Source organism: Lepidochelys olivacea (assembly GCF_965140295.1).
Source record: "Lepidochelys olivacea isolate rLepOli2 genome assembly, chromosome: 12".
Classification (NCBI taxonomy): Eukaryota; Metazoa; Chordata; order Testudines; family Cheloniidae; genus Lepidochelys; species Lepidochelys olivacea.
The window spans coordinates 3369553-3389972 of NC_140422.1; the positions used below are offsets into that span (position 1 = coordinate 3369553).

The window sequence follows — 20420 nt, forward strand, 5'->3', positions numbered from 1 at the left end:
AGATCTATGAGTCCCCATAGCAAGCCGCAATCGAGCAGCAAATGACCTCGAGCTCCATCAGTAGCATCGCTACTAACAGCACCGAAGCTGTGTAGAGCTGGTGGCCAGGGCCTGTGCGGTACTGAGCCGACAGAGCAAGTTGGGCTGCACAAAGGCCCGATGGGCACGGACAAAGAAGTGCTGGTACCGCGGGGACGTGAAAGCATGGAAGATCCACCCTGGGGAAGGCTATGTCGATGTGGTCATTGACATTGGCACCAGTCCTGGTGAACGTGGCACTGATGGACCATACGATTAGGTCCGTGTCTCCAATTCCGTCGGTACAAACCTCTTGGCACTGACAACCATCGGTACCGATGCCATCCACGCTGGCGGATTTCTGTTACGCCATGGATCTCTCAGTGTCTGGCACAGCACCAGGGCTCCTCCTCAGTACCAGGGCTCCGCTGCTGAGTTCTCCCAGAGCACTGGACTAAACGACAGCTCCATGCTATGCACCACTTTTCTCCACATCAGAGTCAGATAGTGAGCAAGAGCACTTGGGTTCCCACTGCTCATCCTACCCGCCATAGGAGTCCCAATTTCATCAGGGACACCAAGTGTACCGCCCGCCCGACGCTCAGCCTCCATGGTTTGGGCAGGCATGGTACCAGCCACTAGCCCCTTACCCTCAAGGGCCATACTGGGACCCCTGGCAGGCCCCGAGGCAACAAGCCTCCCATGCCCCTAGTGTGGTATACCAGCGGGCAAGAACCAACTCAAAGGGTTCGGAACCTCCTGAGCACCTAGGGGAGGAAGTTGCAGCTGAGGCAGAAAGGGAAGATACCCTTCAAGCTCGTCTCTCATGGTCCTCACCTGACGAGGCAGTGATGCCCCCTCCGCCATCCATGATGGATGATTTTAAATCATTCCAGGACTTAGCTCAGGGCGTGGCAGAAGTACAAGAAGTACAAGCTTGCAAGTACAGCTACACCAAGTGACTGAGCCTCACCACAAACTGGTGGACATTCTACACTCTTCCACTTCTGCCAGAGTGGCCCTCCCAGTTAAGAGGTGCTCCTGGATCCTGCCAGAGTTATGTGGCAGACCCCTGTGTCCATCCCATTGACATGCAAGCAAGCAGACAAAAAGTATTATGTGCTGGCAAAGGGCACGGAATTTCTGTTCTCCCACCTGCCTCCCAATTCCGTCATTGTGGATGCAGTTAATTCTAGGAACTGCCAGTACCAGTTTAAATCCACCCCTTATGGCCAAGACGGGAAATGCTTGGATCTGTTTGGCAGAGAGACGTATTCATCAGCCACTCTTCAATGCCTGGTGGCTAATTACCAGGTCTTGTTGGCCAAATATGACTACCAGAATTATGTGAAACTAGGTTCTTTTATTGATCAGCTCCTGGACTCCCACAAAGACCAATTTATGGCCATAATTAACAAGGGCCAGCTGGTGGCGAAAATGTCTCTCCAGTCCGCATTAGATGCGGCACACATGGCGGCATGTTCAAGTTCCACGCCCATGATTATGAGAAGAGCCTCGTGGCTGCAGTTGTCTGCTTCCCTAAAAAGGTCCAAACCACGGTGGAGGGCCTTCCCTTTGAGGGATTGAACTGTTCACTGAAAAGACAGATGTGTCCTTTCACATGCTGAAGGATTCTTGGGCGACCCTTTGTTCCCTAGGGATACACGCCGGCCTACAAGAGAAAATACAGCCCTCAGCCGCTGTTTTAAGTCCCGGTCATCACAGTACGTGCCTCAGTGCTTGTCACAGGGATCTTGTGAGCCACAGAGAAAGAAATCAAGGTTCCCCAAGTGAAAACAGTCGGGGCCACAGCTGTCTTCCTCTCACCCTGCAACCTCCAATTGGCAGTTTTGATGGGTTGGTCGAGGCGCTTGTAGAACACTCTTCTCACCACCTTACGCTGGGAAACCGCACTCCTCCTTTTGGAGACCACCTTACCCCATTCTGCAGCATCTGGGAACGGGTAACTTTTGACAAGTGGGTGCTGGAGATCATTCAGAATAGATATGCCATCCACTTCTCCTTTCCCCATCCTGCTTCAAGGACCCTTCTCACAAGAGTTTGCTACGTTAAGAGGTAAACCATCTCCTCAGAGTAGGAGCTATAGAACCTGTGACCATGCACCTCAGAGACAAAGGCTTCTACTCTTGCTGCTTCCTGATACTAAAATAAAAGGGAGGCTGGAGACCCGTACTGGACCTCAGAGCACTCAACAGATACGTCAAAGTGCAGAAATTCAGGATGGTCACCCATCTGTGATCATTCAGCATTTGAGGAAGGAGATTGGCTCTCGGCCCTTGACCTTCAAGATGCATACATTTCTATCATACCACGTCACAGGTGTTACCTCAGATTCACGCTGGGCTAAGACCACTACCAGTACAGAGTACTCCCTTTTGGCCTCTCATTGACCCCCAAGGTGTTCTCCAAGGTCCTCTTGGTAGTAGCGGCCCACTTATGCTCTCAGGAAGTAATGATTTATCCCTACCTGGATGATTGCCTTCTCAGGGCACAGTCCTGCACAGAGGCCCAATGAGTCACTCAGACCACACGGGACCTGTTTCTGAATCTTGGCCTACAAATCAACGAACAAAAATCAACCTTTACACCGGTACAGAGGCTAGAATTCATAGGAGCTGACCTTGACTCTACTCAGGCGTGGGCGCTCCTCCCACATCACAGATTTCTCAGTCTCTCCTCGTTGATAGAGACAGTGCAATCCAGCCCCCAAATCTTGGCCAGGCACTGCCTTCAGCTTCTGGGCCACATGGCCGTGGGCACATCAGTTAGTGCTCATGCCAGACTACACATGAGATGCCTTCAAGCTTGGTTTGGTTCAGTTTACAAGCTGAACAAAGGCAACATAGGCAAGCTTCTATCACTGCCCACCAGGGTCAAGCAATCCTTAGACTGGTGGAAGGACCTGATAAATGTGTGTACGGGAATCCTGTTTTCTCAGTCTTCCAGATCCCTTCTCCTGACCACCCACGCATCCTTCATAGGATGGGGAGTGCATCTCAATGGTCGCACAATACAGGGCAAATGGTCTGTAGCGGAGACAGGCCTCCATATCAACCTGCTCGAGCTCAGAGCAATCAGAAATGTGTGCGCTCACTTCCTCCTGCTGATCAGGGAAACGCACACGAAGGTCATGACAGACAACCTGGCAGATAAACTGGTAGGGAGGCACCAGGTCTCATTTCCTGTGTGTAGAAGCACTGAAGCTGGGAACCAGTGCATCTCGCATAACACCCTAACATCAGTGACCTACTGTCACAGTCACCGGGGCGCTGCTCTGGAACTGCTGACTACGAAGCCAGGCAGGACTCTGGGGGAGCCTCCTCTCTCTGAGCAGACTGTCGCCAGGGCAAGAAGCTTCCACAGCTTCCACCTTCCTAGGTCTGACCTCGGAGCATTCAGCATCCCCTTCCACACCATGTGCTTCCCACAGCAAGTCCACCTGGGCGGGGCTCCTGGGGAAGCCAGAGGGCCCTGCACCCCAACTCCGCAGTCAGACGTCACTCTCAGCCAGCTGGTAAAACAGAAGTCGACGGGAACACAACGTAGAACAGAGTTTGCTATCACAGAAATCACTGATTTTCAGCCAAGTGCATCTTGGGAGGAGGGGAGCCCAGAGCCAGGGCTCCGGCCCTCGCCCTGCGCCCCAAGCCATCTGAGACTGACCCGTTTCCACCTGCTGCCCCCTGCCCTGACCGTTGCTTCTCCTCTGGCCTGTGTCTCGCTTCCAGCGCCAAGAGTCACCTGGTCACATCCCCCTCCTGGGTCTCAGGTTACGAAGGGGCAGCCATAGCATCCATGCAGGCAGCTGGAGTAGTCCCCACAAAACTCACACCCCCTTAATCCTACTACCTAGTCATTGGTGCAATACACAGGGAAACTGAGGCACACACAGCATTCATGCAAAACAGTAAGACTCACATAGGCTCACATACAACATAACCAGGGGAAATCCCCACTTTGTCACACCTACCTATCGGGAATACACAACACGAGGGCCAACAATCTCAACCGCAAATTCCTGTGTGACCGTGAATGGGAGATAGAGTCAGCGATTCTACATGACATATTCCAACAATAGGGGATGCTGGTAATAAACTTGTTTGCTGCTCACCAAAACAAGAAATGTCAACAGTACTGCTCTGGGGGGGATTGGACGACACTCCATGGTAAATGCTCTCCTTCCTTGGGACAAAGGCCTTCTTTATGCCTTTCCCCTATTCCCTGTATTACTGAAAGTCCTGTTGAAGATAAAAAGGGAAAAAGCAAACATCATTCTGATCGGCCCCACCTGGTCCAGGCAGACACAGTACCCTTACCTGTCACAGCTGGCATTATGTCTGCCGATGACTCTACCACCTGTCGCAGAACAAGGGTCACAGCCTCCACCCCAATCTGCAGATCCTGCGACTCAAAGCCTGGCTCCTTCATGGTTCCAGCACATAGAAACATCTTATGATATGATCATAAACAGCTCTGAGGAGGAAAAGAAGGTGCTATTACACAGTAGAAAGGGCACCGCTTGTCATACGTACCTTCAGAAATGGAAGAGGTGCCAGCCCAAGGTGGTCACCCCAAATTCAGCCACCCTACCGGTGGTCCTAGACCACCTATTAACCTTAAAGAAATCGGGTCTCTGTTAGCTCGCTGAAGGTTCATTTGGTATCAGTAGCAACCTTCCACTAGGCAGAAGACTACTCAGTCCTCTCCCATCCAACTACTAAGATGTTTCTTAAAGGCAAAGCAAACCTCTTCCCACAACCCAGGCCCCCATTCCCCAACAGAACCTCAACCTAATGTGAAAATGACTGGCTCGACGGCCATTTGAGACCATGGCCTGTTGTTCACTGACTCAGAAGGTGTTCCTCATTGCCATCATTTCGGCCAGGATAGGGGAAATACGAGCTTGGATGGCGCATCCCCTTATACTGTGTTCTTCCCTGGCAAAGTTACACTCAGACCCCATTCAAAGTTCACCCCTAAAGTGACTTCTGCAGCTTCCAACATTTTATCCCAAACATCCTGAGGACAACAGGGAAGCCATCCTCCATATGCTTGACGTGAAAAGAGCCTTGGCCTTTTATTTGGACAGAACAAAAACCTTTAGAAAATCTCTGAAAGTCTTTCTCTCCGTTGCGGATAAATCGAAAGGTGTATTGATCTCAGCTCAGCCGCTCTCCAAGTGAGTCTCTGGCTGTATTAAACTCTGCTACCAGCTGTGTGGGGTAACACCCCCATCTTCAATATGCACATATTCTATGAGGTCAGTCTCCTCTTCAATCACCTTCTCCAAGGTCCCCATATCAGAGATCTGCAGAGCAGCTAGCTGGATATCTGTGCATACATTTACATAGCAGTATGGGGGATTTGGCTACAAATGCCCAATTCGGTGCCACAGGACTGTTCTCTATATCATACTTGACTCCGAAGTCCCAGCCTCCCGTGGTGGATACTGCTCAGGAGTCACCTACTTTGGAGCACCCATAGGGACACTACTCAAAGAAGAAGATACTCCCCTTGTATCCTAACGATGGTTCTTGGAGATGTGTGACCGTATGGATGCTCCACGACCCACCCTCCTTCCCTCTACTTCAGAGTTCCCTCTGGTTGACTCTGTGGTAGAGAAGGAACTGAGGAGGGAAATGCCCGTGCACGCTGGCAAGCCTTGTGGTGAGTGAGGCAATGCACATGCGGGACAGGCTGCTATTGAAATTCTCCAATCAGCAGCGTGGGGCACACGCACTCTGACAGTGGAGCACCCATAATGGGGACACATCTCGAAGAACCCTCATTACTGCTCAAGGTGAGTAACTTCCTCTTGCTAATGGGGGAAATGCATTCTGAAAAGATCAGCTCAGATTTGGTTCTGTGGTTTATTGAACTGAATAATGAGTCAACAAAAATATGCACTCCTGTGAATGCTTTGCCTGGTTGCAGCCAGCTGTTGGGTGGTGGTTGGTGCAGGAGTGGAACATGTTCTCTCCCAACTCTCGAGGATGTGTCCCCTATGTCACCAGATTTGCCCGTTACTTTGGGGTTCGCTTATTTATTAGGGTTACTCTTCTGTGTGTGTGGGGGGTGGGGGGGCGTGTTCTGTAATTCTATCAATGTACTGCTTGTGTCACTTATGTTCTCACACGGAGCTCTACTTCTGCAAGTCCCCTCCCAATGGAGCTGTCCCCTGCAGGACCGAGGTTCCAGGGCTGGGTTCTTCCAGCCCGAGAATCAGTCGAACACACACGTTAACAGAGCACATTTGAGAGGACCGGGTTAATCAGCACTCCCAAGCTGACCCCTTATATGTCCCTGGACACAGTAGTCTGGGTCAAGCAGCATTTCCAAGCTGCCACCCTCATATGCCCCAGGTTCAGCACGTCCCTATCCCCATTTTCATGTTACAATTGTTCTGGTAGTAACCCAGTTAATGAGCAAACCCCACAGGATTTTTGGGTGCTGCAGGGATCTTTAGCTTAGGTTCGAGGAGCGTTGCTGCAGAGCAAATGAGGAAGCCAAAAAACATCCACGGGGTTGGGGGAGGAGAGAAGCAACCAGCTTAACCATGAAAATTATTTATTGCCAGGTAATAACCATAGGGGAGCCAAACAAACAAAACAGTTATAGTATTAAATCTAACTTAAATTTTATTATAAAGGTCAGGTTTAGAAAACTAAAACTGATCACACAAGTCAGGGTCAGGCGGCTGTACCGAGAGAGAGCTGGGTTCTTACCACTCTGTGAAGCTGGAATCGATCAGGGGTCCCAGGTGGTGGTGTTAGCTGAGGGTCCGGAGTGCTGGGACAGGCACAGCCCCCAGCACAATCAGTCAGGAGACGATGAAGTCCCAATAGAACTGATTCAGATTTTGGATGCTGGCATCAGAACACTTGCACGTGGGTAGGGGTTTTTGTAGGGAAAGAACAATGTTCAAGGGAGAACACTAGATTTGTTTATGGGTAAACTGATGGCTCAAGGGTGTATACCAGAGTTGTTTTGTTCAGGCGGGACAATAGGAACTGATCGTCCCTGGCTATGGGCGGTGTTCCTTCGAGGGAGCTCACAATGCAATTAGGCAGCTTCAGTATTTTGCATACCAATAAAGGATTTATTACTAGTATTGGGCTGATAACTACTGAGCTGGGTATGTGCAGGCGTAGGTTCATTAACAGCTGGAGCAGAGATCCCCCATCATGCAGTGCTTCCCTGCTTTTCTGGTCCCAGAGGTCCATGCGGTTCTTGCCTTGGAATCTCTGTTGTCCATTCTGTATGCTAATAGAGATGCCTCCCTGTCCCATCTTTGATGCAGATGAGGCTAGGGGAGTTTCCTTAATCCTGTCACCCTTGTCTGGAGGGGTTTAGGTGTGTCTCCCACTGCCTTTTCATTGCTTTTTGTAAGTCTTTCTTCTGATCGACTTTGGTTCAAGCAAAGGCTGGGGGAAGGGATGGTCTTTCGTGAGCCAGACAGGCTGGGTACTGCACCCTGGTTCCCCAAGAACACAGAGCTAACAGGTAACATCTGTGCCCAGCCGGAAGCCTCCTGCATTCTCACTTCTGGTCCCCTAAACTTTTAAACCATGGTATCACCTCTCATCCTTTGCCCTTCACCAGCCCCTTCCAGCCAAGGGTCTCCAAAGCACTTTCCAAACAGGAATGAACTAAAACTCAAAACCATTTTTCTGGGTGAGGTAAGGATCATTATCCCTGTTATACAGAGAGGGAAACTGAGGCAATGAGATGGGAACTGACTCCTCTAAAATCATAAAGCGGAGCTATAGGAGAACTGAATTCAAATCTCCTGATTCCCAGCCATATGTCTTAATCACAAGCCCTTCCTTCGTCTCAGATGTTTCTGCTGATGTAATAGAAACACTGGACCCAAGGAAAACTTGTCATGGACTTTTGCATTCTTCCCCCACCCCTGGCACCCTCACAGAGTGGTGACACTTCAAAGTAAAGCTTCACATTAATGTTAATCTAGCAGCTACTGACTCTGCAAGAGCTCAAGCAGCAGAATGAGCTTTTACAGAATATTTTATTACATCCTTCACACAGACCCCAAACTTCTGGTTCACTGTGCATGATTTATTACAGGCATGCTGGCTTCTTGCCTTGGAGATGCTCTCCCTAACAGATTGCTTCTTAATTTGGAGCTGAAAGACCAGATAGTGTGAGCACGAAACCAGAAACCATGAAATTTAACATCAGAAACCTATAACTGCAGATTCCCAGATAACAGGTCCTGCTTAGACTGCTCGAAAGGGGGTTCATCTCTGTCTAAACTCCCTGCTGAGACACAGACATGCTCAGTAATAAACTTCCTGGAGGGAGCATCGGAATACCCTGAGAATCCAGAGTGACCCTCGATGCCGGTCTCCCCCATAAGGCCTTTCCTTTTCAATTTTTACTGAAACATTCTTGGGTTTTACAAAAGCCATAATTCCATTTTTACTGATTTCCCCCCTAATTTTGGAAGTGCTGGAACACGCTAGATCCAGCTCCCTGCTCCGGAAGGAGAGCTGGGTGTCCCAGGTGACCTAGCCATCATCTCCCCTTCCTGAGTGGGGAGCTGGGTCAGAAATACCGAAGCACTGGAGTGCTGGTAATCGTCATGTCATCAGTTTCACGTCTGCCACATACAAGTACCAGCTTTACAGACAGCATGGAGAGTTGTGACAGGGTGCTGGGCATAAACTGCTGAGCCAGCCCTCTGTCACACCAGCTCCTATTCAGGGAGATAAATTGGACCTGGCTAGAGAAACCTGCGTCTGATGGGCAAAGGGGAAACAGGTGCCAGCCTGATTAGCCTGGGGCTTCATAAAAGCCTCAGGGGACGATAAGGGGCGGCAGACACAAGAGGGGAAGCCAGAGACTGGAAGGAGTGTGGTAACTCTTCTGTCCTGCCTGTAGAGGCTGGGAAGTCCTTCAGACTGAAACCCCCATGCTGTATATGGTGACACGGTGGTGAGATTGCACCCTGTAAATAAACTGCAGTGGTGGTTGCTGAACTTGAGGGTCTGTGAGTGGTTTTTGGAGAGAGCAGAGCAGGGGCAGGACCCAGGGGAGCCCTGTTATGCTCTGTTACACATGGGGGCCTGTCCGGGATCCTGAGCTAGTGCTAAGTTTGGTGGCCCAGAGTTGAAAGAGATGCTGCAGTGGCTGGTAAGGCAGCAGGAGGACACGCAGAAGGCTATGCAAAGCTTGCAGCAATCCCCCCAGGTGAAGAGGCAGGGTTTGCTTACCTGGCAGGCCGAGCTGCAGAAAAGCCTGCAGGAGCAGGCCAGCGTACAGCAGCTCCTGCAGAGGATGGCGAGTCCCATGGTGGGGGATGGCTGTCGGGCACAGGACGATGTGATATGGGCCCGGCAAGTGACCCAGTTGCGTTCCTCCCCACTTTCGAGCAGCTAGCCACGGGGACTGGATGGGATAGAGCAACCTGGGCCCTGTGGCTCACACCCTATCTAGCAGGCAAAGCCCAAGCGGCCTAAATGCTCCTGAGTGAGGAGCAGGCCAGGAGGTACGAGGCAGTAAAGGTGGCTGTCCTCTGAGAAATACTGCCAGAAGTTACGGTCAACAAGGGAGTTGTGGCGGGGTTACAGCCCCAGGCGTTTGCCCAAAGCTTGATGGACTGGGCCACCCACTGGCTGAGACCCAGCACCCAGACAGTGAGGGGATTATGGACACATTGGTCCTAGAACAGCTCCTACAGGACCTCTCCGACAACATATGAGTGTGGGTTAGGCGGCATCAACCGAGTATGGTGGCAGGGGCTGTGAAACTGACCAAGGAGTATGCGGAGGCCAATTTCCCCAGGAAAAAGGGACGACCATACAAAGACTTGGAGTCTGGGAGAAAGCCCAAGAACCCCCACCCAGAAAGGGCCCAGAGAGGAAAAGGGAAGACACCCGGGGAGCTCCACCTGGGGCCCAACTGATCATTCGCTGGCAGTGCGGGCGACCGGGACATAAAAAGGGGGACTGCTCGTACATGGAGTGTGGATTTGCCGAGTTTTGTGGCTGGACTAATGCTGAAGGGAAGGGGCAGAGACTGTCCACCGTTCTGGTGATGGTGGGGAGGAAACCACAGAGGGCCCTAATAGATACAGCCTCAGCCTGGTTTCTTATCCAGAGATGGCTGGTAAAGCCGCACTGGACGATTCCCGGAGCCAAAATGAACCTCGAATGTGTCCTTGGGGATAAGAGACAGTGGCCTATAGCCCAGGGGCCCCTCAAGGTCCAGGGCAGATTCCAGTGGAAATGGGTTGGGGTAGCAGAGGGGCTGCCTTTTCTGGTGGTGTTGGGCATGGACTGGGACCCCTTCCCAGGAGGGAAAGGAGGCAGTGGGAGGAAGCCACCATGGGGAAAAGGGGAGGCCTCCCAATGACGGAGGTAGAACCACCTAAATCACAAAGCCCCAGTAGAGAAGGAGACCAATCCCCTTAGGAAATTGCAGTGAAAAGCCTGTCAGGAAGGAAGATGGGGAGACATCCTGCCCAAGGCCCTGAGCAGAGGAGAAAGGCCCACCGGCGCTCCCTACAAGGGTGACCCCCAGGAAAAGAGGCCCAGGCCCTGCTCGGTGGGTTTGAGAAACCTGAGGCCCTGGGTGTCCAGGGGGAAGTAGGGACTAATCCCGAACTCCTGCCGGAAGGGAATGGGGGAAAAGGACAGGGAACACACCCAGGCGTGTATGTTGCAGTGGACCTATGGGCCTATCCACCCCCCACACAGTGTAATTTCTGTGGATGGGGGGTAAATGAATCCCACAAGGAGGACCTGGGGGTCACCCGAAGGTGGAAGGAGAACTCCCCTGTAGTGCCCAATCCAGTAGAGGGAAGAGAGGACGGGGAAGGATGAATCTGGCGGTTAGGTAACAGGGGGAGGTGTGTGACAGGGTGCTGGGCACGAACTGCTGAGCCAGCCCTCTGTCACTCCAGCTCCCATTAAGGGAGGTAAATTGGAGCTGCCTAGAGTGACCTGTGCCTGATTGGCAAAAGGGAAACAGGTGCCAGCCTGATTAGCCTGGGGCTACATAAAAGCCAGTCCGAAGAGGGGAAGCTGGAGAGTGGGAGCTTCTCTCTCCTGGTGGCAGAGGCTGGGAAGTCCTTCAGCCCAAAACCTCCATGCTGTATATAGTGAGATGGTGGTGGGATTGCACCTTGTAAATAAACTGCACCGGTGATTTCTGAACCTGAAGGTCTGGGAGTGGTTTTGGAGCAGAGGCAGGCCCAAAAAGGGCCCGGTTATGCCCTCTTACAAGAGTTGTCAACATTCAAAACAAATAAAAGTTGGGCAACTGCTTTTCATACTGAAGTGGGTTGAAAATGAAAAACTGTAGCTGACTGTTTCCAAACATAAGGGTTTTTCTGACAGCTTACAAAACCAAAAGCAGCAGAAGACAGTGATCCTTACCCTGATATTTATCCAGAAAATGGCAACATTCATTTCTTGCACCAATTATCCCCCATTCTTTGTAATTTATATTATAAAAATTAATAGATTCCCAGGAAATTTTAAATAAAACAACCCCCCCCACACACACAGCAAAGGGCCTTATAACCCAGCCAGCCCCTCTGTACTGTTCCTCTGAGCTAATCCAGAGGCACCCACAATTACAAATGTCACAGTGACCTTGCAGATGCCGCTCACTGCTGATCCCTCCCTGTGATGCAGATGTGCCCCCTACATCTCATGGTGATCCCCACACTGTGCAAGCAGAGAAATCTCACAAAGTAAGCATGGCTGCATCCTCCTGGGAGTTCCCAGACTCCATGGCTGAGTGGCAGTGCTGGGACAGGGGCACAGGGGAGGCATGGCTACCATCATGCTCATCACTGTGAGTGACTCACTCTCACCTCCTTTGCTACCTTCTCTCTCCTTCTGCAGCAGTAACTGTGACCTGGACTATGAGCTCTACAGGGACGATTTCCCGTACAGGTGAGCGATGTCTGGTCCCTGGGCACCTGCCAGCTCTTCCCCCTTTGGTGTTTAGAGGAGGAGGACTGATGAAGCACTGTTCGAATTCCTTTCCCGCCCTGTATCCCAGCTCTGAGTGCCCCAGAACAGAGGGGGCCAAGTTTCATTTACCTAAGGGTATGTCCCCACTGCAGAGGAAGAGCTGGTTGTAGCATGGGCTAGGCATACCCATGCCAGCTTTAAGCTAGCTAGCATGGATAGTGTAGACATGGCAGCACAGGCTAATAACCTGAGCACAAACCTCCGGGGGAGCCTGGCTGCGCCCTGGGGTTGCTAGCCCACACTGATGCCCAGGCTGCCGCATGGTCACTATTATTGCTACCCCTGCTAGCTAGATTGAACTAGCCTGAGCTTGCCTGTCTGCTGCCATGACACCTTCACTTGTTAGGATAGAGATACCCTAGACACGAACTGTCAGCCAGTGCCTGGGAGCTGCAGGAGGGCCCTGGGGTTCAGCCGTGCAAACGTGGAGTAGAAGATCTGCTGCTGGTACCACTACCCCAGGAGCCTTTGCAGTCAGGCTCTGTTCTGGAACAGCTGGTGTCGGGTGAGGCAGCTCCTTTGAAGTCAATCTGCGCTGTGCTGATTTGCACCGGCTGAGGATCTGGCTCAGATCTCATCATTATGCCTTTATTTAATAGCAGCTGATAAGCAGAGAGAGAGTCCCTGGCAATTAATATCCACGAAACCAGATTGTTTCTTCCGTCAGTATCAAACAGGTTTTGCTGCATTGGCGATGGGGCCCCATCCCTCTGCGCTGACAGTCAGTAGGCAGCGAAGTGCACTGGGGGCTGGGAGGGGATGGTTTGAGGCACCTGTCCGTCTCAGCTGCACGACTCCTGGTAACACTCAAGGAGGTTAAAGAGGAAGCGGTTGCCCGTTCAAAGGAGCTGAAATCCCCTGGTGAGATATGTGGTGCCAGGCGTTTTGGAGACTAGCCTGTGGGCACCACATTTCACCCATCGCAGAGCCACAAGGGCAGCTTGCCAGGACCCCCGTGAGGCAGCAGCACTATCAGTAATAGAGCAGGGCTTCATGTCCCAGCAGGCCGTACGCCGTCTGGAGCCCAGTGGGTGCTGTGCAGGAGGCATGCTGGGGCTGGGGCTGCCCCGTGCATTCGAGCACAGCTCCAGCTCTGCTTCCTTCATTCGGGGCTCAGCATGTTTGGAGCCATGTGCCTCTAGGCCACCCCCTCACTGAACGCCATGGGGAGGGAGGAATTGAGCGGGGTGTCCCAACTGCACCTGAGAGCATGCGCTGCCCTGAGGCTGGAGGGCTTGTGCCAGACCACTGGCCCCTGCTCCCCTCTGTAGCATGCTGCATCCAGTTCTTGGGCATTCAGGCCTTATGATTTCCAGGGATAGCAGCCCCCCCCCCAGCTCCCTGTCCCCAACTCCTGCTCCCTGCTGGCATGAGTGGGGCTCGGCCCCCCTCTCCATTCTCCCTGCTCATCCTGGAGACCCCTTCTTCCCCCGAGGACAGTGCAGTGCTGGTGACACTTGGCGCAGGGGATCCTGCTAGGGCCCCCGCCCCGCTCCTCACACGGCTCTGTCTCCCCCTTGCAGGGTGTACGAGTACCAGAAGATCCCGCCCCTTATCAATCGCATTCCAGTCAAGACCAGACGAGCCCACGTGGGGGCAGGTGGCAAGAGCAGCCTGATCCCCCACCCGGGGCCAAGAGGCAGCGGCAACGCAGCACTGGGTCGGACTAAGCGTAAGCGTCACAGATCGCGGGGGGGCGGGCGGTGACTGGAGGGGATGCTAGGGGCACTGAGTGGGTCACTGCTCTAGGTCGTGGAGAGTGTCCCGGGGAGGGTGAGGCACAAGGACAGCGTGGCTTGGGCAGAGCGTGGCTCAGGTGGCTACTCAGGGCGGGGGCTACTCCGCACTGCTTGCGGGAAGCATGTTCTCCATAGGAAGGAGCCTGCTGCCGAGAGCTCCTAGCCCGAGCAATGAAAGAACTCGGCCTTTAAATAGATTTTACAGGCTGCTGTCTCCAAGGGGACTCCCAAAAACTGCTAACTTGCCTGTGCCCGTGCAGCTGCCTGGTGCGTGCCCCCACGTGTGAGTTTGACAGGCACAGCGTTGTCAAACATAGGTGCCCCTGAAACTGGGACCTTCCAACGTGCCAAGGGATTTAGGGAGCCTTGTGGAGGGGCCCTTAAAGGGGCCTGATGTTCCAAAATCCAGGCCCCTTCCAGGTGCCTCCAGGGGGGAAAAGCTTGGCCCAATTGCTGTGCATTTAGAAGAGGAAATACACAGCAGGTGCAAAGGGAGACAGAGACCTGCCCGCAGCTTGGAGGTTCAGACAGCAGCACCCAGCACTTAACTGATGCTTAACCACCAAGAGCCAGAGTGTGCAGAATGGCTCTGAGGTGGGCCGCCCAGCCAGGCTGCCAACCCCGCCGGGATCACCCTCCCCATTGCTTCCAGGCTAGGTACGTGTCCATGGAGCCTAATGGCCTCTCCTCCTCCCTTGTGCAGTGCGTGCCGAAGAGCTGCATTCCATCAAGGGAGAGCTGAGCCAGATCAAAGCCCAGGTGGACAGTTTGCTGGAGAGTCTGGATCGGATGGACCAGCGGCGGGAGCGGCTGCCTGGGGAGAGAGGTAAGAGGAGGAGGGATGGGTGGGGGAGGCTGTTACCCACACACACACCACGCAGATGTGAGGGCCCAGCAGCTGGGCAGGAACACCCCCCGCCCGTGAGACTGTCGCAGGGCTGCCCTGAACTGGTTCTCCAGAGCTGGCCGGGGGGCTGCAGTATGGCACAAGGTGCGCTGTGCAGAGAGGATAGGTGCCATGCTCCCCTGGCTAAGCCGGCTGGTCTGTTGCCTCCTAGGAACCTCCCCCGCTGTGCTCGCTAGCAGGACACTGCAGCCTGCTTCGTGGAAGGATTAGGGGGTGACTATCGGGCTCCTGGCTGGCTGCCGCATGGTCCTGGTTTGGCCGTCACAGACTAACAGTCCTTTGGGCTGGGGCATTTCCCTAGTGACTTGTGAGCACATCCCTCCCAGGCAGAGCAGAGAGCAGCCAGAGCCCTGGAGCTGCCGAAGGCCTCTGCTGTCTAGGGGCTGCTCTGATCTTGCAGGCTCCAAGGAGGGTGAGAAGAAGAAGAAGGCTCAAGCGAGCGAAGAGCCCTCGTACCCAGTGGGGGACTCACTGCGGGAGCCACAAGGGAAGGAGACCCCAGCTGCTGACGCGCAGAGCGACCTGAGGGACATCGACAGTGAGGAGGAGAGCACAGACACCGAGGAGACGGTAGGTCCCAGCAGAGCGGCTCTGTCGAGGGTAGGATTGCCAACTGTCTAATCACACAAACACAAATCCTGCCCCTTTGCTGAGGCCCCACCCTGCTCACTCCATCCGCCCCTCTCCGTCGCTGGCTCTCCCCCTCCCTCCCTCACTTTCACTAGGCTGGGGCAGCAGGTTGGGATTCGGGAGGGGTGTGGGGTGCAAGCTCTGGGAGGGAGTTTGGGGGCTGGAGGGGGCTGGGGGAAAGGGATGTGGGCTCTGGGAGGGAGTTCGGGTGCAGGAGGAGGCTTAGGGCTGGGGCAAGGGGTTGGGGTGCAGTAGGGGGTGAGGGTTGTGGGCTCCGGCCGGGCAGCGCTCACCTCAGGCGGCTCCCGGGCGGCGGTGCAGTGGGGCTAAGGCAGGCCCTGGCCCCGCACCACTCCCAGAAGCGGCGGGCACGTCCCTGCATCTCCTCGGGGGGAAGAGTCTCGGCATGCTCCCATTGCCTGGAAACTGCTGCCAATCGGAGTTACGGGGGCAGAGCCAGCCTTAGCACCGCTGCACAGCTCACCAGGAGCCGCCCAAAGTGAGGGCGCTAGGGGGCTCCACACACCACCCCCTCTGCGCACCATTCCTAGCCATGGCCGGCACATCCCTGCGGCCCCAGGGGGGCACAGGGGGCCTGCCTTAGGTAGGCAGGGAGCCTGCCTTAGCCCTGCTGTGCTGCTGGACTTTTAGTGCCTAAAATCTCCCAGTTTGGCTTCAGTAGCTTCTGGCAGATAGCGCCCATTCCGGGAGACTCCTGGCGAAACTGGGAGGGTTGGCAACCCTAGTTGTGGGCCCTGCATGGTGGAGGGCGGGGCCCAGCGCCTAGGCAGGGAGAGAGCTTTTGGCTGCTAGCTTTCTCTGGGCTTTAGCCAAATGGTCCTCACTTGCCTGCGTGGGGAAATGTACTGGGTGTTCCCATGAGCCACAGGAATGCTCATCTGCCAGCCCATGTGACTCGGCCTGCGTCCCCCCACTACCCAGTCGTCACGCCAGGCTCCCCTGCACGCATCCAGCTGCCGTTCGCCGGAGCTGCACTACGGGAGGGGGAGGGCTGCTGAGTGCATGTAGCCATTGGAGTGGAATGCTGCTGGTGTGGGCGTCCGGAGAGATGGGCACCGAGGCCGGGGGCATGGGATTGTGTGTGTTTAGTGCCATGAATTAGTCGCTGGTTTGTGAGCTGGGGGCCACCTGAGCTGAGTGCTGCTAGAATGGAGTTTTGTGAGAGGCTTGGGCTCCTTGCAGGACAGGAGTGCCCCTGGGCTGTATCCCTAGCCAGCCAGTCCCCCTTCAGGCCAGAAATGGCATGCCCAGGACACCGACACTGTAAACACTCCTGGAGCGAGGAGATGCCCAGGGAGCAGGCACTGCCTGATGCACACAACCCTGCCAAGGTGCCTCACCCAGCTGCATCATAGCTGGGTGTGTTGGTAGCCTCTCCAGTGATGCAGGTGAGCCAGTCAAAGTGGCAGCCCCCGCAGGACACTCATGGCATGACTAAGCAATTCAAGGGAACAGCACAGGGGCTGTTAAACAGTTTTCTAACAAGCAGGCTTGTAACAGAGCATCATGATTTTGAAACAAATCCGTCTCATTTACTACTTTAATTCATAAGACAAATTACTACTAACTTAATGAATCAGGGCAACTTTGTCAGCGATTGATACTGGGTACGCTTTGACTAACATTGTCCCATACAGGTGGAGCAGGGCAACGTCAGAGCCCTGCCATCTCCCTGCCTTCACTGACCCACAGGTAGCCTTGTGCACACATGAGCAGGGGCTGTGCACAGGGACCCACAGGTAGCCATGGGCACACACGAGCGGGGCCACGTGTTTTGGTACATGTGGCTGATGCTGGCTGTTCTGGATGCATCTGATGAAGTGGGCTGTAGCTCACGAAAGCTTATGCTCAAATAAATTGTTTAGTCTTTAAGGTGCCACACGTACTCCTGTTCTGGAAATGTGGCCCACAAGGATGAGTAATGTAATGTAGTAATGAAATCTCTTTGCAGATGAAAAACCACACGTCAGACCCGGAGGGCAGCCAGTAAACGGACTGGGACACCACAGCCTTCCCCAGGTTGGCTAGCATTTCCTTTCCTGTGTTTGTATTTCTTTCAAGGCCGCCAGCTGGTGCCACCCATGACATGAGTGTACCTGGTCTCAGCGCTAGTGCAACAAAGCCGTGTCCCACGCCACCTGAACTAGCGCCTCATCATTTCCACCAGCACGAGACCCCCACCTTGCTGAGGGAAATCTCTGTGTTACGATTGTTCCTTTTAGCAGTGGAGGAAAAAAATGTAGGGGAAGGGCAGGTAGAAAGCCCCTGAGGAGCTAGACTGTCTGGACCCTGGTGGTGTATTTAAGAACCATGTAGAAATCCCGGCAGCCCTCGCTTTGTCCGCAAACTGCACTGTTGGAACAAGAGGGTTTGTTGTTTTGTTGGCTCCCAGGCCATGCCATTGCTGTACGCAGCCATGGACCACGCAAAGGACTGCTGTCTCCCACTGCAAGGCTTCCCGCTCCCAGACCCACGGTACCCCTCTCCTACTGAGAGGACTAGCTGTCTAGCTAAGGCCATGTGCAGCATGGGTGCAGGACGGAGCTCCTGTCATCCGTTTTTCCTGTGTGCCTCATTGTGGATTCTTGCCCCGCGTCTGGGCCTTGATTGGTTGAGAGACGCATGGCGCGACAGGAAAAACACCACAGCTTTGGCCACTCTGCTCGAATGCTGGCTTCATCCGGCGCCGAACAGGGACCTCCTGGGAATCCTTCCCATCGCCTCTCTGCATGCCCCACGTCCCTGAGCTCTCAGTGAACCTTGCAATGACGCATGCCTAGAAAGAGCCAAAAATGCCATCCGCTAACAGGCACAGCAGGCCGACACTCTTGCCCAAGTCAACATTTAAGGCCCCATGTTCTCTGCACCATGTCGTTCAGAGCAGGATTTCCATGCCTTGAGCGGGATGGTCAGTTTCTGGCAGTACTGAAGAGCAAGCAGGGAAGCAGCAGGCATTTATTCCTGCCTCAGTCAATGCCTAGCACAGGCTGCAGGGTGCTGACCTGCAGAGGAGCTTTTCAGACAAAACGCTCCAGGACTAGACTTGCTGCGACCTTGTGGTGCTCATGGAAATCTCACAGATGCAGAGCTCTGATGGGACAGAAGTAGATGGTCAGCTACAGCTCATACCCTGGGGTCCATCCACATCCCCAGCGTTCAGCCCCCCAGCCAAGGCTGCAGCATCTGTCAGAATTGCTGCTCACTCTGCAGAAGCATAGCTGTTAACCAAGGGGGATCCCTTCCCAGCAGGGCTGCTAGAGTAACAGACGTTCCCCCTTCTGTGGAGTCACTAGGAAGCCACAGAGAGAGAAATATCATTTCTATGTACCGGCCTTTTAGAGGCAGGCAGAGACAGACTCTCTGGCCTGGAGATTTTACATCTAAACCTCAAGGTTAGAGGACAGCACTGGGAGGCAGGTATGAGCTCTACTCCCAGCTCTGACACTGGCCTGCTAGATAACCTTGGCCAAGTCACTTCCGCCTCAGTTTCCCCATCCGCGAAAGAGGGACAATATACAAACTACTGCACAGGTTCATTGGGAGACTTCATCTGTTGACCTGTACATGAAACATTTGGACCTGGCCTTCAGCAGGAGAAAGGTGTATTAACCTACGTAACAATCCTAATGTAAACACGGCAGTTGTTTTTAACCTGTCTTATTAGGAGGGGTATTTGTTTTATAAGAGCAGCCAGGTGCTCTAGCTCCAGGACACCAATGTGCGAAGTGCTGTACAAACATAGAACATAAAGATGACCCGTGCCCCACAGAGCTCACCAGCCACGAGCTGGAGTCAGGCAAACGGGGGGCACATGGAACCCATGAGACCACACTGGTCAGCAGGACAGGCAGAGGGCTCAGCACTCCAGCAGCCTCATTGATTTTTGTCGGCATTGCAGTAAAGGAAAGTTTTAAGGAAGGTTTGGAAGGTGGATAAGGAGGCAGCTCCAGGGATGCTTACGGGGCACACCTACCAAGTGGGAGAGGCAGCCTGGGGAAGCACAAAGGGGCTTGTTTGAAGATGTAACAAGTGGGTGATGGAGAGTAGCCTCATGGTCTAGTCAGAGGCAGGAGCCAGCATCTCAATAGTGAACAAGAGATGGTAGATTGGGTGGGGACAGGATGTGAAGAGCCCCACAAGTTAACACAAAGACTTCCATTTGATGCGATAGAAAGGGAGGCTGGCCATAGCAAACATGAGGGGGAAGCCAACAGTTCACATTGGCCCGCTACAACTTGCCTTGTCTACACTCGGATTTTAACACAGGTTAAAAATACAGCTTGATTCCTCGTGAAGCCACAGCCTTTGAGACCCACAAATGGAAAGGGCTTCAAGCACTAGGTACAGCTTTACCACGTGGATGCTGGTAACAGCCCAGGTCCTGCTTGCCCAGGCAGTGTGGCTGAGAAACCGCCATCAAGCCAGTGCTCCTCTGTGGCTGTACAGAGCACCCCTAAGAAGCTGTAGCTGTTTGCAAACTTGATTTTCCGCTGGCTCAGAAAAGGTTTTTCCTTTAGTCTCACATGGCTTCTATATACCATGCTATGTGATATGGTTCATAGTCACTTACCAGGAATTCCATGAGCAGCTTTACCAGAAATAAAAAAGGAGTGTGATTATTTTCCCAGCAGGCTAATTCCTGCTATGTGAACAATGACATGCCCGTGCTTTGGGTTGTTTCACCTTCACCCAAAGAACCTGCTTTCTTCCTCTGTCCTCATACTACTGTGTTTTGGAACAATTGTAGCTCATTTCCATGTCCCTCATTTCTAGGTAGTCTCTCTCACGCTGGTAGGAAATTGTGTCTGTATTTCTAATTTGCTCTGGAAAAAGAGTGTATTTGTGTTGGAAGGAAAAATAATAAATTTGTATTTCTTTTCTCCGGTTATTCGGGAGTCTGATGATTTGATTTTCACCTCGGAGAGAGAACAGCCTTTGTCAAACTGCAGTGAGACAATGTCCTGGTTCTGGTCTGCAGGGAGATGCTAGATGTGGTTTCTATAGCATCCAGCTAGCCAAGTGTTCTAGATGCCTAACAATGCGAGTAATGACTAATGCCAGCTGCAATTAAAATCAACA

The 20420-nt window shown here is 53.3% G+C and overlaps 1 protein-coding gene across 1 annotated transcript in view; it reads left to right on the forward strand.

Moving 5' to 3' along the window:
* Window positions 1–20229, forward strand: part of LOC311528879 (uncharacterized protein) — a 53701-nt gene extending 33472 nt beyond the window's left edge. The window contains exons 3-7 of the mRNA XM_084644350.1: window positions 11913–11963; window positions 13568–13716; window positions 14487–14609; window positions 15091–15260; window positions 17293–20229. Coding sequence (XP_084500476.1) covers window positions 11913–11963; window positions 13568–13716; window positions 14487–14609; window positions 15091–15260; window positions 17293–17331 — 532 coding nt within the window. The 3' untranslated portion in view covers window positions 17332–20229. The remainder of the gene's footprint in view (window positions 1–11912; window positions 11964–13567; window positions 13717–14486; window positions 14610–15090; window positions 15261–17292) is intronic.
* The last annotated feature ends 191 nt before the right edge of the window (window positions 20230–20420 follow it).